At 49.3% G+C, this 15,393-nt stretch overlaps 2 protein-coding genes across 3 annotated transcripts in view; both read right to left on the reverse strand.

Annotated features, from left to right (window-relative positions):
• Positions 1-14: 14 nt before the first annotated feature.
• Dhrs13 (dehydrogenase/reductase 13) lies at positions 15-5,936 on the reverse strand. The gene is made up of 5 exons (XM_038327837.1): positions 5,755-5,936; positions 5,550-5,668; positions 4,118-4,241; positions 3,641-3,952; positions 15-994 (listed from the first exon to the last, which is right to left on the reverse strand). Exons 1-5 carry the CDS (start codon positions 5,879-5,881, stop codon positions 546-548), a joined length of 1,131 nt encoding a protein of 376 aa, XP_038183765.1. The 5' UTR covers positions 5,882-5,936; the 3' UTR covers positions 15-545.
• Positions 5,937-7,645: 1,709 nt separating this feature from the next.
• Positions 7,646-15,393, reverse strand: part of Phf12 (PHD finger protein 12) — a 49,126-nt gene continuing 41,378 nt past the window's right edge. For both annotated transcript variants that reach the window (XM_038326233.1, XM_038326232.2), the window contains 7 exons: positions 14,269-15,064; positions 12,853-12,978; positions 12,114-12,257; positions 10,703-10,801; positions 9,842-9,924; positions 9,211-9,349; positions 7,646-8,870 (listed from right to left, as the gene is read on the reverse strand). In XM_038326233.1, coding sequence (XP_038182161.1) covers positions 8,536-8,870; positions 9,211-9,349; positions 9,842-9,924; positions 10,703-10,801; positions 12,114-12,257; positions 12,853-12,978; positions 14,269-15,064 — 1,722 coding nt within the window. In that variant the 3' untranslated portion in view covers positions 7,646-8,535. The remainder of the gene's footprint in view (positions 8,871-9,210; positions 9,350-9,841; positions 9,925-10,702; positions 10,802-12,113; positions 12,258-12,852; positions 12,979-14,268; positions 15,065-15,393) is intronic.

Raw genomic sequence — 15,393 nt, forward strand, 5'->3', positions numbered from 1 at the left:
GGAGCCAGCGCGTGTGTAGTCAACTCTTCCTTTATTCCAGAGGGCTTGGTCCCCATAGCACCTTTGGGGCCCATCAGTAGTAACACCTCGCGCAGCGTCACCTTGGGCGTTCGCCCTACCCCCGAGCTCAAATCCCAGTCTGTGCCCCGAGTCCTTTCTAGTCCCGCCTTGGTAAGATGGGGGTAAATTAACCTAGCTCGAAAGTTGCAAAGGTTCAGTGATATTCAACATCAGCAGTGCATCGACAGCAAAGTCCCCGGCCTTCCCCGGGCGAATCACTATTTAGGGAAGGGCCCAGAAACCTGAAAATAAAATTCCAGAGCAACACAGTGTCTGACATATCATTCCCGGATCTGAAGTTACTGTCCGTTTTAGGAATAGTAGTTATTTCCTTTCATTAGGAAAAGGGCCGTTTAGGACATAAGAGGTCCCCAAACGTAACTACCGAGGTAAATGTGGCAACCCCTCAGTGCCCAGGCACCCAGTTGAGATTTAAGAGGGATCCCACGCACTACAGAAGCATTCTAGCCTGGGGGTCAGGAAAGTTAGTGTGTGGGCTCAGCTTTCACCTGAATTCTTCGCTGTGTCAATTTGGGCAAGTCTGATGAGCCCTGAAAGCTATGAGAAGGTCCAGAAATTGTGGTTTTCTCAGGGCTGGGGACATTCAGGGATGATGGGACCCCTGAATCCTGAGGTTGGGGCTCTTCATCAGAGTCATCATCATCCTCTCCGGGCTCAAGCCCTGCCAGCTTCTTGGTAGCTTTCCATAGCCTGTGGGCAACCTGGTCATCTCTAGCAGCTGGGGAGACCTCCTCCACATGGCAGTTGGCAAAATATCTCCCACTGAGGGGCTCAATGCCCTCCTGCAGAGCACAGTACAGGGGTGTCTGGGCACCCCCTTGAGGTGCCCTGAGTACCAGCCAAGCCAGTGGACGCAAAATAGGACACAGCCATCCAGGAAGGTGCCGCAGGAAGAGCTCCGAGTTCACAGGTCCTGTGGGCGAGAAGAAAGAAGAGCTGTGGAGGCCGGCAGTGAGGGCCCAGGGAGCAGGCAGAGGGAAACACCTAGGAGCAGATGGCAGAAGCTGGATCTAGGGGAAGCTGGATCCAGGGGAAGCTAGTAACTGCCAGGTAAGCAGGACCCCCATAAGGTGACAACCCATTTCCTACTGGAAGTCTACCATCCCCCAGGTTGTGGTCATTCTGTGTCCTCGGATACCCAATCTCCATCATTCATTCGTCTCTTTTTGTTATTTTGTTTTTTCGAGACAGGGTTTCTGTGTATCCCTGGCTGTCCTCAAACTCACAGAGATTCACCTGCCTCTGACTCCTGAGTACTGGGATTAAAGGCGTGCGCCACCACCACTGCCTGGCTTTAGCCATCCGTTCTTAAGCACCTAGCGTATAGCAGCCACTGTTTTGAACACTAGGGATCTGTAATTGTAATAAAAGCTTAATAAAGGTTAGTATTATTGCCACTGCAATTACAAAGAAGCCTTGGGCAATGGTTTTCTAAAACGCAGTTTGGACATCTAGAGGGGGCAGATGTTTGCCTGTTGTAACTTAATGTCTAAAGATGAGGATGATTCACTATCTTTTTTTTAAAGATTTATTTATTATGAATAAAATGTTCTGTTTGTTGTCTGCATGTATGCCTGAAGGCCAGAGGAGGGCACCAGATATCATTACAAATAGTTGTGAGTCACCACGTGGTTACTGGGAATTGAACTCAGGACCTTTGGAAGAGCAGCCAGTGTTTTTAACCTCTGAGCAATCTCTCCAGCCCTATCTTTTTTCTTTTTAATCAATTATTTTGCTCAGAGTAAAACCTTCAAACCCTTCCAGTTCCAGCCCGTCTCGAGGACCTCATCTTCCGCCATCACCCCACTCTGTTCTCCTTGCAACCATCCTACAGCACAGCAGCAATTCCTGCCTTTGCACTTGTATCTGCTTTCTGAGCTTCAAAGATTTCTGTCTCATTCAGATCTGGGCTCAGCTCTGTCCTTTATAAACGCCTTCCTTGACTGTCACTGACAGAACACAACACTCTATCTGAGAACGCTCTCTCTTCCTGTTTATCTTCCCTCATCAGTCTGTCATCTCCCTTCATTGGGTAGGGGGGGAAGGTCTGTGGTTTTTTGTGTTTTTTTTTTTTTTTTCAGAGAGTCAGGGTTTTCACTTTATATTCCAAGTGCTGGGATTAAACATGTGAGCCACCACACCTGGCAGATCTTTGTCTTCCTTTGCATAATTTTTAGGTCCTGAGAATTGAACCCAACAGCTCCAGACCAAGGTTGGCTCACTGCTTTTGCCCCAGCACCATAATGCCTATTGTATAGTGGATACTCACAAAGAGAGGGCTCCTTGACTGAGTGGTAATTTATCATTATCACCATCATAATTTTTTTTTTGGATGGTGCTGGTGATCAAACCCAGGGTTTCAGCTTGACATGGTGGCTTATACTTGAAATCTAAGCAGGAGGCAAGACAATTGGGATGAATTTGAGGCTTGACTGAGTTACACAGAATTCCAGGCCAACCTGGGCTCCAGAATAAAAAAACGGAGTCTCAAAACAACATCAACAAAAAACGTGGGGTGGTGGTGGCGCACGCCTTTAATCCCAGGACTTGGGAGGAAGAGATGGGTGGGTCTCTGTGAGCCTGAGGCCAACCTGGTCTACAGAATGAGTTCTAGGACAGCCAGGGCTGTAACACAGAGAAACCCTGTTTTGAAAAACCAAAAACCAACCAAACAAACAAACCAAAAACCAATGAACTAGGGGCTAAAGAGGTAGCTCAGTGGTTAAGAGCACTTGCTTCTCTTGCAGAGCACCCAGGTTGGTTCCCTACACAGATGATCACAGCCATCCCTAACCAGTTCTAGGGGATCTGGCCTATGGGGACACCACACACAAAGACACACAGATACACACACACACACACACACACACACACGGTATATATACATGCAGGCAAAACACTAATACACACACATTAAAAAAACAAAACAAAACAAAAAAACTTAAAGCCAGGCATGGTGACCCACACCTTTGATCCCCAGTACTCTGAAGGAAGAAGCAGGTGGATCTCTGAGTGTTTGAGGCCAGCCAAGGCTACATAGTGAGAGGCTGTCTCAAAACCAAACCAATCAACCAAACACCCCAAGCTTAAGTAAGCAAACAGTAACTAAGTAAACAAACTCAGGATCTGGCCTATTCTTTTTTTTTTTTTTTGGTTTTTCGAGACAGGGTTTCTCTGCAGCTTTTTTAGAGCCTGGCCTGGAACTAGCTCTTGTAGACCAGGCTGGCCTCGAACTCACAGAAATCCGCCTGCCTCTGCCTCCCGAGTGCTGGGATTAAAGGCTTGCGCCACCACCGCCCGGCAGGACCTGGCCTATTCTAAGGCACGTGTTTTACCATTGAATTACAGCCCTGTTCTCATCTCCTAGCAAGTGATCAACATCCAACCTGATAGGTAGAAAGGAAGTAAACAGGTGAGGAGAGAGCCTGGCTCCAGGATCAGTGAGAAACAGGCTTTCTCCTTGACCATGTTTGCATCCTGTGACTCATCAGGAGACTGGAGGGAAGCACAGTGCAGTCCAAAGGTGACAGAGAAGCAATTAGGAGCAATCAGGCCTCACCTGGGTGAGCTGCATAGCAGGTGACACCAGTGCCCTCGAGCTGGGTGGCAAGCTCCCGGGCAAACAGTACATTGGCTAGTTTGCTGTCGGCATATGCCCGCAGCTCCTGTTGCCAGCCCACCACTGGGCAATCTAGACGTGTGAAGTCGAGACGACCACGCCGGTGGGCAGCTGAGGACACTACCACCACACGGCTGGGGGCACATGACTTCAGGCGGGGTAGCAACAGGTGTGTCAGCAGGAAAGGGCCAACATGGTTCACTCGCAGAAGCAGGTTAAAGGCCTCCCGAGTCCGGCCACAGGAACTGATCCCTAGGGCAGAAGCTAGGCATGAATTGCTGTTTCAGGTGCTCCACGGGGCTCATGGAATCCCCATCTGTGAGATGTGTCTGCTGGCCCCTGGTAGGGCCAAGCTGGAGGGACTACCTCTCCAGGCCACCAGCCACCCCCCCCCCTGCAGGGCCTACAGCTTCTCACCTGCATTGTGGATAAGGATGTCCAGCCTTGGTTCAGAGCTCAGGAAAGCAGTGGCAAAGGCCTGTACTGAGGCCAGACTGGCTAAGTCCAAGGCCATGAAGATAACCTCATTGTTTCCACTCTCCTGTGGAGCAGCAAGGGCTAGGATTGTTACCAGGTACCTCCCTTCTCCCTCTTCCCAGGCACCTGAGAGCCTACCCACTAGGACTAAAACCTGCCCCAGGGCATCAGCATGGAATGGGTGTGTGGATTCAGATCTCCACTTTGCCTCTCACTAGAGTGTGACTTCAACAACATACTTAATCCTTTGGGCCTCTGTTCTCTCACCGTAAAATGAGATAATAATAATACTTTCTACTGAAAAAAAAAAGTTGTGAAGATCAGATCAGATAAGATACATGTTATATCTAGTGTAGTGGCATTCACTGGTTATCCTAGTTACTCAGGAGTTTGAGGCAAAAGGATCATGAGTTCAAGACTTGCCTGAGCTACAGTTAGTGTATGTAAAATATTCAGCCAGCCCTGTGCAGGTATCGCTATTATTCCCCCACCATCTTTTCCCTTAAAATCTCCTACATGCAGCCAGCCTTGTGCCTGTCGTAGACAGCTTCTGCTCTGTAGCCCAGACTGCCTTGGAACTCATGAGCTTCCTTCTGCTGCTGGGATTACAGGTGTGTTCCAAGTGTACCATGAACTATACAGACAGCTGCAACTGTCTTCTTAACAGACTTTGGTCTCAAGCACTTTTTTTTTTTTTGAGACAGGCGCTTACGATGTGGTCCTGGCTGGTCTTGAACTCACAGAAATTCACCTGTCTCTGCCTCTCAAGTGTGTGCTTGAGACTGACCCTCTTGGTCTTTTGCTCTGCGGTCTAGGTACCACACAACTATAAGTAATTCATTCCAAAAAGCCATCGGGAGGTCCATAGCCTACTGAGGAGTCTTCCTGGAGCACAACGGCCTTAACTCCTCAGTGGGATCCGTAAGGGCCTCCAGAAGCTGGCCGCGCCTCATAGCCCCTTTAGGACATTCCTCTTTTCATCCCCCCACCCCCCCAGTCTTCAATGAGACTGCCTTGTCTCAGGGCATTTGCACTTGCTGTTCTTTCTGAGGCTTTTCATTAGCCTAACCCTTCCTTCCCTGTCTTTCCTCTGCCCAGGATGGCCTTGAGTTCCTGGCCCTGTGATGGGATCACGCGTGGTCATGGTCATTAATTAACTCTTTCTGATCCTTAAACGTCTCAAGACTAGCGACTCCTTTCTTGAGTAAGCCTCCTGGAGGGGGGGGGATTTGGTTCTGATGTTCCTCCCCTGTATGTCCACTGTAGTGCCTGCATCCTCTTCAGTGTTTAAGGGACAGTGCGGCTCTCTCCTCTCAGATCTTGATTCCTCGCGTTGCTCTGCTCCGCCCTCCATGTACCCCTGTGGCCTCACCTGGCGGAGGTCGAAGACAGCCGCCTCCCCGCGCTCCCGGCTGCGGCAGGCCAGCACCACGCGCGCTCCCCGGCGCGCCAGCTCCAGCGCTGTCATCTTCCCGATGCCGCTGTTGGCGCCTGCGGGCGGCGGGCGGGAGCCAGCTGAGCTGGTCGGGCCGCGGCCACCCGCCCGGCCTCCCCGCCGCCCGCCCGCGCGAACTCACCCGTGACCACGGCCGTGCGGCCCCGCAGGCTGCCGATGCCGCCGCACGGTGGGGCCTTCACCACGTTGTAGTAGACAAGCACGTAGGCGCCCAGAAGCAGCCCGGCGCCCAGAAGCAGCGTCTCCATGCCGGCTATGCTCCGGCTCCCGCCCGGGCCTTGTCACTCCCGCCTCGGCCTCGCGAGGGCGGCGGCAGGCGGGACGCGCTGGGCAGGGGTGTGCGCGCGCGCGTGGGCCGTGCGGGCGCCCCCTAGGCGTGCGTCTGCGTGCCCTGGCGGCGTGCCTGGGCGAGCATCTTGGGGCCCTGGGAGCGCCCCCTAGGCTCGTGAACTCCCGGGAGCGCGTGCCAGGTATGTACAGGAAACATCTGCGTGAGGGCCTGGTGGGAGTGTGCATACCCATGACCTTAATTTAAGATCACTGCTCACGGTTTGGGCGTGCTTCTAGAGTCTGGGCGCGCGCCGGTGTGAGATCACTGCGTAGGTGTCTGTGCCCATGGCGGGAGTCCCTCCAGGCTGTGAATGCATCTGTAGTCTCCTCCAACGCGTGTGACTGAATGAACATCTCTGTTTACTCTAGGTGTGAGTATGTAGCTCCGTGTCTCAGTCTGGAGTCCTGTGTACATGAATGGGCCTGTGCGTTTGGAGTCAGGTCCTGGATGCTTTCATCTCAATGAATCGATTCGTTTTTCTTTCTTTTCTTCTTTCTTTCTTTTTCTCTGCGCAGCCTTGGCTATTGGCTACCCTGGTACTCTCTCCGTAGACCAGGCTAGCCTTGAACTGAGAGATCTGCCTGCCTCTGCCTCCAAAATGGTGGGGATTACAGGGATGCTCCTCCATCTCTAACCCCTGCCTTCCAAAAGGAAGAAGCAGTGAAAATATTGAGGTAATTTGTCTCTGGAACAATTTTCACAGGTGGTAGAAATAGACACTCGATTACTCAGGTGAAGGAGTGACTGAGGTAAGATGGGCTGGACAGCTAGGGAGATGTGGCTTTAGGCACTCGCAGCATGACCTTGCCTAGGACAGTGACTTGACAATCATGACATGTCTAGCACTGTGGATAATCTATTGACACTGAGCAAAATACAAAGCTTCAGCCTTTAGGGGTTGAAGTCCTTCCTGCAGCAGAAGTAGAATGGCCCAGTCCAAACTATACCTGTATTTTGGAGCCATGGTCAGATTTCTGGGAGCAGAGGAAAGTTCCCATTTAACCGTGCAGTGCGCTTGGAGCACATTTATAAACGCTGTGGATGTAGAACAGCCTCGAGCCCCACCAGCAGACTAATACACGAATAGGTACCACTTAGAATGGTGCCAGGACACTCTTCTAGGAGACTATGCTCAGGAAGAATGTCCATCTTGGATGATGCAGATTATTTTCTGATGAGAACAGCAGTAAAGTCATTCAAGCTACACTAAAGAGTCTCAGTCTAGAGAAGCAAGCAGTTCTCAACCTGTGGTTCGAGATCCCTGTAGTGTGTGTGGACTGTGTGTGGGGGGGGAGGGAGTCGCATATCAGATATTTACAATTCATAACAATAGCAAAAATTAGCTAGCAATGAAATAATTTTATGGTGGAGTGTTACCACAATATAAGGAATTGTGTTAAAGGGTCACAGCATTAGGAGGGCTGAGAACCACTGCTCTAGAGAATGGATTTTACCATATTAACACTTCTCCAGAGAAACAGCACCCCTAAAAGCCAAGTGCCCACCTTTCCGTTCCCCTCATCCAGCTGAGGCTCACTCCTCTAACATTTTCCCTCTCTACCAAGCTTCCCTTGGAGCCTACTTGAGATTGATAATTGTTCAAAGGGTACAAAAAAGGAGATCCCAGGGAAGATCCCCTCTAGGGGTGATGACAGGTAGGACAGACAGGCAGAAAACATAATTTGAAGTATTTTTGGTTTTTTATATACAGAATACAGGAAAGTTTCTGTAAAGTCTAAAACATTACAATTACTATGTACATTGGTACTAGTCGTGGAGAAGGAAAGAGCTGGGGTGAGGAGGAAGAGCAGTGGCAAGAGAACAAAAAAAGGACACAGAACAGGTTTACGACAAAAACGCCTTCGCTACAATAGACATTGGAGAAAAACACTCTACCACATGTACTGTACAGTTCTTAAAAACATTGAAAAAATGTCATCACTAGATGTATTTACACAAAATCCAAATACACTTTTCCTTATTTGAAATAAAATAGATGGACAGCCAGAAAAAGAATTCATTCCTCATTTGTCCATATACACAGTAGCTACCTGTAGTGCAACCGCTGCAGAAAGGGAGAGTAACTTGTAGGGTGGGAACCATGGAAGGGGGTGGGTAGCGATCTTTATATTAAATAAAACAATGATATTGTATAGATTTTGCTGTATGAAAACTGTATTTTTTCTTTTAATATAAAACTATTGTCACTGCCACAAAATAGAACAAGTTTCTGATTATTTTACAACAGCGGGCAGGCGGTTGGGGAGAGGGAGCAGAAGGCGGGGGAGGGGTGTGCTGGAAGTGTCCAGACCAGGGTCTTCCCCTCCCTGCCCCCGCTGCTGTTCCTCAGCTCGGGTCTGCCGCTTTCCCATGAAATGTTGAGTACAAATATATGTGCAAATGCCCCCTAGAACTTGAGAAAAGAAAAAAGTCTTAAAAAACAGTCAAAAGGTTTTCTTCATTTCATGCAAAGATTGTAGTTGAAGGGTTTCTGGTATAGAAAACACCCGGGCTTGGTTCGTGTACATTTTTGCATTGCAGGAGTCTTGGGTGGATGTCCAGGCCAATGGCCTAGGGAACGGAGTTGGAGCGCAGCACAGGGCCCTGATGGGGCTTGAGAGATAGCTTCTCGGCCAAAGCCCCATCCTGCAGCAGGCTGGCATCGCCTTTGGGCTGTTTGGTCGCAAACTCAGTGATGCTGAAGACGAACTGTAGGCAGCCCAGCTTGATGTAGCTGCCATGGTGCAGTAAGGCTGTGCCCTCCCAGCCAGCCCCACTGCCCCCGATCAAGCTTGAGCTGCTGGCTTTGCAACTGCAGGGTCTGCGCTGTGGCCCCTGGGCCTGGGAACTCATCATGGCTGCCTCCTCACTTGGCTCTTCATCCTGTTTCTGGTTTCGGCGGCGCCCTGGGAAAAAGGGGGATGATCATAGGAGGGGAACAGTGAACAGCTGACCTATCTGGGCTGATTGGCAAGACTGGGCCCCTGCATCTCCCCATTCTATATGCTACACAATCAGGGCTGAGGAATGCTCAGATGGGGTTAGTGGAGTCTCAAGTCCCCAGGAAGGTCTGATACATATGTGGGTGTTCAGCACTTGATTCTTGGTGACCTTTCCCAGGCCCACCAACAATGAGCTTGGCCAATGGGACTGGGAAGGCAAAGAACTGTAGGTCATTGACAGCATGGCAGAGCCAAGGTGACCGGGGCCTTAGCTGTGTGGTCACAGGCCTCTGCTCCAACTTACTGATGACACTCTGCACTTTGGCAACAATACTGCTTGGGGGGGTTGGCGGGGTCTTCTCAGAGAAGTCACATGAATACAGCACATTGTCCACCGTTGTCCCGTGCTCACTGTAGTTTAACAGCTCATAATGTTTGGTATTCTGGAGGAGGGGGAAGACACGATGTGTGGTTGCTGTGTGAAGCCTTGGGCGAAGAGGAGAGGGCATAGAGCTTGCTGCTCTACCTGGCAAGCTCTCATACTCTTCCTCAGTTACAGCCTGGTTGTAGAATTCAAGACTCACCTCTTTGTGAAAGCCTGCCCTACTCACTCCATGTCCCCACTCTCTGCCCTGCAGCACTACCCTCCCTGTCGACTTGATATCCACGGGCACATAGTTATGATGAAATTCAGGGGCACATTCTATTATGGTTCCTTTCCCTGCTTTGAGGTGGCCTCCCTCAGCTTTTCCTATGAGCAACGTTAGTTTCAATGATAGCTTATTCCTGTAAACAGGTTGCCATGCCCTTGTCTTCCCCCCAAGACAGACAAGAGGAGAGGAGAGGTTGCTCACTCTTGCCCCTTACCCAGAGCCCAATGCTAGGGAAAGATCTCAAGTTGGGAAAGCTCCCTCCCACCCATCTTTGCCCCTCACCTCATCGTAGAATATGCAGGCATGTTTCCCGGACACGTAGTTACAGTGACCATAGTTTGTAAGGCACACATCCATGTCAGCTCCTGCAAGGTGGCAGGAGTCAAGGAAAAGGCAGAGAATAGACTGTAAGGTGTATGTGTGGGGGAAGTGAAAGAGAAGGGAGTTAGCTTCTGGGTGGCCGCTAGTAGAAACCTCAAGGTAGCTTAAAAGCCCTCTTTTCTTTCATTTTTTCCTTTTCTATTCTTTTCCTTTAATGATAGGTTAGCTTGGAACTCATGACCTTTGTTTCCTAAGTCCTGGGATTACAGATGTGTGTCACATGCCCAGCACTTCCCTATTGTTCTAAAGCTAATCTGCTGTAGGATGTGTGGCTGTTACCCAAAAGGAGCAGTGAGTTACTAAAGAGGATGGGGCATCTAAGTGCACACAACAGGGCCTTCAAGCCATACCACTTCGAAGGGCAGTTTCCAGGATAAGGAGTAATCTGGGGTGTGGTGGGCTACTCCTGTAGTTTTAGTACTTGAGAGGCTGAGGCAAGAGGGCAGACCTGACTTCAAGGCCAGCATGGACCACAGAGGAGACTCTATCTTAAATCAGCAACAGGGTTATGGGTGAGCCTGTCACACCAGGGATAGAAAGTGTCCTCTTTTTGAAGTCTTTCCCTACAGTGTTTCAGATGCTACTGAGCAACAGTTAAAGCAAAAGGCCTGAGCCAAGGAAGTACCCCACTGGACTGTCTAAGTTCTTAGCCTCTCTTGTCTGGACAACCACTGCTTAAACCCATCAACTCCTAAAAGGGCTTCTGTAAGTGTCCATCAGGCTGAAGATCCAGTGCCCCTCCCAGTTTCCTGGCTGGCTCACCTGTCCCGATGTAGAGGGTTCGATAGCACATGTTCACAGCTCCTCCCAACCCTAAGAGGGGGTAGAACACAGCTCGGGCCTGTACCTCCTTTCTTTGCACTACAAGACAAACATAGGGATAGGATCATTCAGAAACTCAGAACCTGTGACCCAAACATAAACCAACAAAATGTGGATCTTTTGCTGATGGCCTGGAAAAAAATCTACTGTGTGACTTGTGCGCAAACTCACACCTGACCAAGAGCTGCTTCAGAGGAGGGTTCGCCTCACCCACATTTCTAACACAGGTTAGGAAGGATCTTCTTTGGAGATGGTCAGGATTTAAGTTCCTGGGCTCCTGATAAGGAACTAACAGGGACATTCCAATTTATGACAAAGAGAACATGGAAAAACATAAGGCATAGGCCAGTGTTTCTCAAGCTTTAATGAGCACATCAACTGCCCATGAATTCTGTTGAAAGATATAATTTAGTTGTACAGTACTTGTTCGGTAAAAGTCAATGGATCTGATCGCTAGGACAACCACAATCACCATCAATCAACCCACCTACCCACAAAACCGATTTTGGATTTAGTTGGAGGAGGATCTAGAACTTGCAAATTTGCATTCTGTGCGCGCCTATGCACACACACGTGATCACACATATATGAACAAACAACCTTTGGTGCTGCCGCTCATATTCCTTTCTTTTTTCCTTTAGGCGACAGGACCCCTCACTGGCCTAGAATCTGAGAAGCAGACAAGGGTGGACAGCTAGTGAGTCCCAGGGATTGTCTGTCTGTACTTGCTCAGCTCTGAGATTATAAGCATGCACCGCCATACCTGGCTTTTTAAATGTGGGTTCTAGGGAGCGAATTCAGGTCTCTCTGCCAACTGAGCTATCCCGCTGTCTTTAGAATATGTATTTGTAATTAAGTTCTTGGGATTCTGATAGTACTGGCATGGTACCTTAAGTTCCTGAAGCATCAAGGCTCTCTCTTAAGGGCTAAGAGCTGAGATAGAATTAAAGTAACTCAAAGCAGAATGAACATTTGAGATGAATTTCCAGGAAGCTTACCTACTGCTTTTCTATTTCTCACCCTGACCCTTGGGAAACCCTTCTAATTATAGTATAAAAAGTAATTGAACAGAAAGCATACAACATATGCCCCAAAGTACTGGTAGCTGCTTTGCTGTGAATCAAAGTGGACCCGTGTGAAAGAGGTTATGGCAAACTCCCCAAGTCTGATCAGAAAGTTGTTATTCATCTTGTTCATGCTGAGAAAAAAAATCACGGTACTTTATTAAACCCATCATAGATACAAAGAGTTTGAGCTACTGAAAGCGGAGATTCTCCATGAAGCAAGGTGGTCATGCACACACATCAGACAGGAGATCTGATGGTGTGGTGGCAGGTATGTGCACGCGCACCTTCTGTGTGGTGCCCTCCGGAAGTCAGCGGATGTGTCCCAACACTGCCCGGTGAAGCTTGGACCCGGGAGGGGAAAAGCTGATGTATTCTCTGCAAGGCCAGAAACTTGATCAGCTTCTCATCCAACATATTTATCTCGATTTCTATCAACCAAAGAGAAAGATCAAAAAAGCTGAAATGGAATATGGAAGTAGATAAAGGTTATAGGGCAAACCAGCAAGTGACTTTTGTTCAAACAATATAAAGCCCAAAGTGGAACAAAGATCTGAAAGTGGCATCTAACATGCTATTTACAGTGTGTGTGTGTGTGTGGGGGGGGATGGTTAGTGCGGTGGTTTCTTGTAGAAAGGTAGGCTAATTTTAAGTAAATAAAGGACAGAACCAAAAATTCCCAGTTGCCTGTGAGGCAAGGTCTGGATGGACCTTTTCTACCCACTCTCTGTGCAGAGCAATTCATCTCTTTTTCTCTTTGATTTTGGGGTTTTCCACAGATGAAAGCAAGCTCCGGGTTCTGCTCTGCTAACACCAAGCAACCTGCCTAATGTGATTCTGTTCTTTCCCACTGGTTCAGCTTGGCTTGTTCTCCTTTTTTTTCATCTTTGATTATATTTTGCATAAATCCAGAAGGCAGACAGGAGATGGAACCTTCTTTCCCATTCTTCTACCCAAATGGATACCGTACATCCCCATCTCCTTATCCCTCTTCAAAAGGAGCTGAACACTACTGGCTTCACTCACCTCCATTGACATCCATAAATGCTCGAAGTGAGTTGGTGAGGTCCACCATGGCAGTAGAGTTGGCTGGGAAAGAGGGTACGGTTAAAGCGCTTCCTATGGATAACGTGCCGGGGCTGACCTTGCCATCTGGGGACGGAGCAGGAAGACTGTTACTTACGTCGCCTGAGGGAAACCCACCGGTCCAATCCCCCATTGCTGAGACAGTTCTGGATTTCGGACCCAAGGTGATGTTCCCTTCTTGATTCTCAACCCATAGGCTCTGGAACTCCTAGAGCTAAAAACGTGTGGTGAGGAAGGGTAGATGGAACAGTAACACACCCGGGCCGCAGGAGTATCCAGAGCACTGACAACTGCTGCAGGTTTCTATTCTGGGCAAGGGGTGAGCTTGCTTTATTCTCTGGGTCACGACCACCCAACCTTGCTACCTCTACTCTTTTTTTAAAAAAATGTTTATTTATTTATTATGTATACAGTTAGCCAGAAGAAGGCACCAGACCTCATTACAGATGGCTGTGAGCCACCATGTGGTTGCTGGGAATTGAACTCAGGACCTTTGGAAGAGCAGGCAATGCTCTTAACCACTGAGCCATTTCTCCAGCCCCTCCCCCCAACCTCTACTCTTAACATGGCAACTGTCCCTGCAATTCCTGTCTGCTCAAGTACAACTGACAGTTTGCAAAATTTACTCACACTGGCATTACAGAGTAGGAGATAGGGCCAGGGGCTCACACATGAAGAAATCACAAGCAGACTCCTGACTGACTATGAGGATGACTTCAGATCATGAGGGGGGACCATAGAGGTGACAACAGCATGTGAAACCTGGTTCAGATGCTGGGATCAGCAACCTTGAGGTCCAGAATCTGGCAGGGACAGCTGAGAGAATAAGTCTGTGCTGGGCTAAGTACAGACCTAAGGGATGTGGTCGAGGGCAAGCTTCTGGGCCATACCTGAAGCTGGGCTGCTTTTTGTCCCTGCTTCTTGAATATAGATCTTTCTCAAATGAGTTGACTCAAAATTTGCATCAGGTATGGATTTAGTCTTGTATGTCAATGCAAACCCTGAACCTCAGGCTGACCCAAGTGGTTCCGATAGCATGTGCCTTCTGAAGTGATAGAACAGAAGACTAGGTCCAGAGGTGAAGGGGCAGGTGACCCAAGTTGCAGTTCCAGTATTGCCATTTAATCTGGCAGGCCACCCCAAGGAAGTGGCTTAAATTAGTGAGTATAGTCCCATCTTATAGCCGGGACAAGTCAACACAGCCTTTCTCCTGCCATAGAAACAAAGGGAAGAATGATCACTGATACAGAGATTGAAGTCCTCAAGTATTCAAAGGGATGCTGTTTTGGACTCTTAAGTCTATGTGCTAGTAAGAACAGAGATTGTCCTTATCATCTGGGGCTGAGAAATACTCACCTGATGATGGCGCTGGTGAGCAGAATCGTTGGTTGGCCCCTGTGGCCAAGATACTGTCTCCTGCAGCTTGTGGGGGAGTGAGCACCCGGGTGGCATTTGGGGGTGAGCCCAGAGACCTTGAATCTGTCAACGAAGGTCCTATCTGTGATTGGACAGTCTTTCTATGCAAAGTGCTGGTGTTCTCGATGCTGGCACAAGAGCTGGGGATGGAAGGGGGCAGGCTTGGGACAGGTACCAAACTCCTCTGGGGACAAGAGCTGGGGCCAGTGGCATTTTCTGTCTTCACAATGATGCCGACGGTGTGGTTCTGAAGCCCCCCAGCCGATGGTGGCGTGAGGGGCCGGGGCCAGCCTTGCCGATGTGTGAGGCCTGGTAAGGGGGTGTTGGCGCCAGGAAGTCGCCGGGGATCCGTGGAATCAGTGGGGCTGCTGTAGAGGTGTGGGCCATTGGCTTTTACCTCTGTGTTCACTGGCCCATTGGCAGTCCCACAAGGGGTTTTCTTGGATTTTTCCACACAAGAACTGCAGCTGATGTCCTCTAGGGCTGGGGCTTGGTGGGGTGGAGAGCAGCCCAGGGAATTCTGGGTGCTAACTGCTGAGGGGCAGGACAAAGGGTAGTGGGAAGGTAGAGGTGCCTTGTCAGCGGTTTGCAGGGAGGTGGTGATTGAGCTGTCAGTCACAATAACAGGCTTAATATCAGCCTTCTCTGTCTGTTCAGAGTCCCAATGCGAAGGCATCTGCTTAGCAGATAAATGTTTCAATATGCTGCACTGGAGCGCAACAACACTACAGAGCCACTGCAATGGAAGGAGAGGAGAGGAGTGAGAGGCCTGGGAGGTGTTGGTCTATCCTGCCAGTGTCCAGGGCTACAGCAAAGTTGACAAGCACTGTTACCAAGGTTCCAACAAGAATGACCAGAATGGGATCCTACTTTTCATTCCCAAGAAAGACTTATTTATGCACTTGGCAGTACTACCTCAGTCGATGGAACTTGAGATTCCCGTTCTGGCTCTGCCCTGAAGGCTCCTTGTGATCAACATTCAGCAAGTACCCCAGTATCTGCTGTGTGTCTGGCAGGATACAACCTCTCTGTGGATCTGCTCATTTACTCCTTCAGTACAGAACT

The sequence above is a fragment of the Arvicola amphibius genome, chromosome 4 (genome assembly GCF_903992535.2).
Source record: "Arvicola amphibius chromosome 4, mArvAmp1.2, whole genome shotgun sequence".
Lineage (NCBI taxonomy): Eukaryota > Metazoa > Chordata > Mammalia > Rodentia > Cricetidae > Arvicola > Arvicola amphibius.

What these genes read in the sequence shown, in the direction of transcription:
- Dhrs13 (XM_038327837.1), bottom strand. Translation starts at nt 5,881, where the DNA reads ATGGAGACGCTGCTTCTGGGCGCCGGGCTGCTTCTGGGCGCCTACGTG. An exon ending in CCGCACGGCCGTGGTCACGG is followed by an intron (nt 5,669 to 5,754) that starts GTGAGTTCGCGC and finishes CGCCGCCCGCAG; the next exon opens with GCGCCAACAGCGGCATCGGG. An exon ending in CTGTCTTCGACCTCCGCCAG is followed by an intron (nt 4,242 to 5,549) that starts GTGAGGCCACAG and finishes GCTGCTCCACAG; the next exon opens with GAGAGTGGAAACAATGAGGT.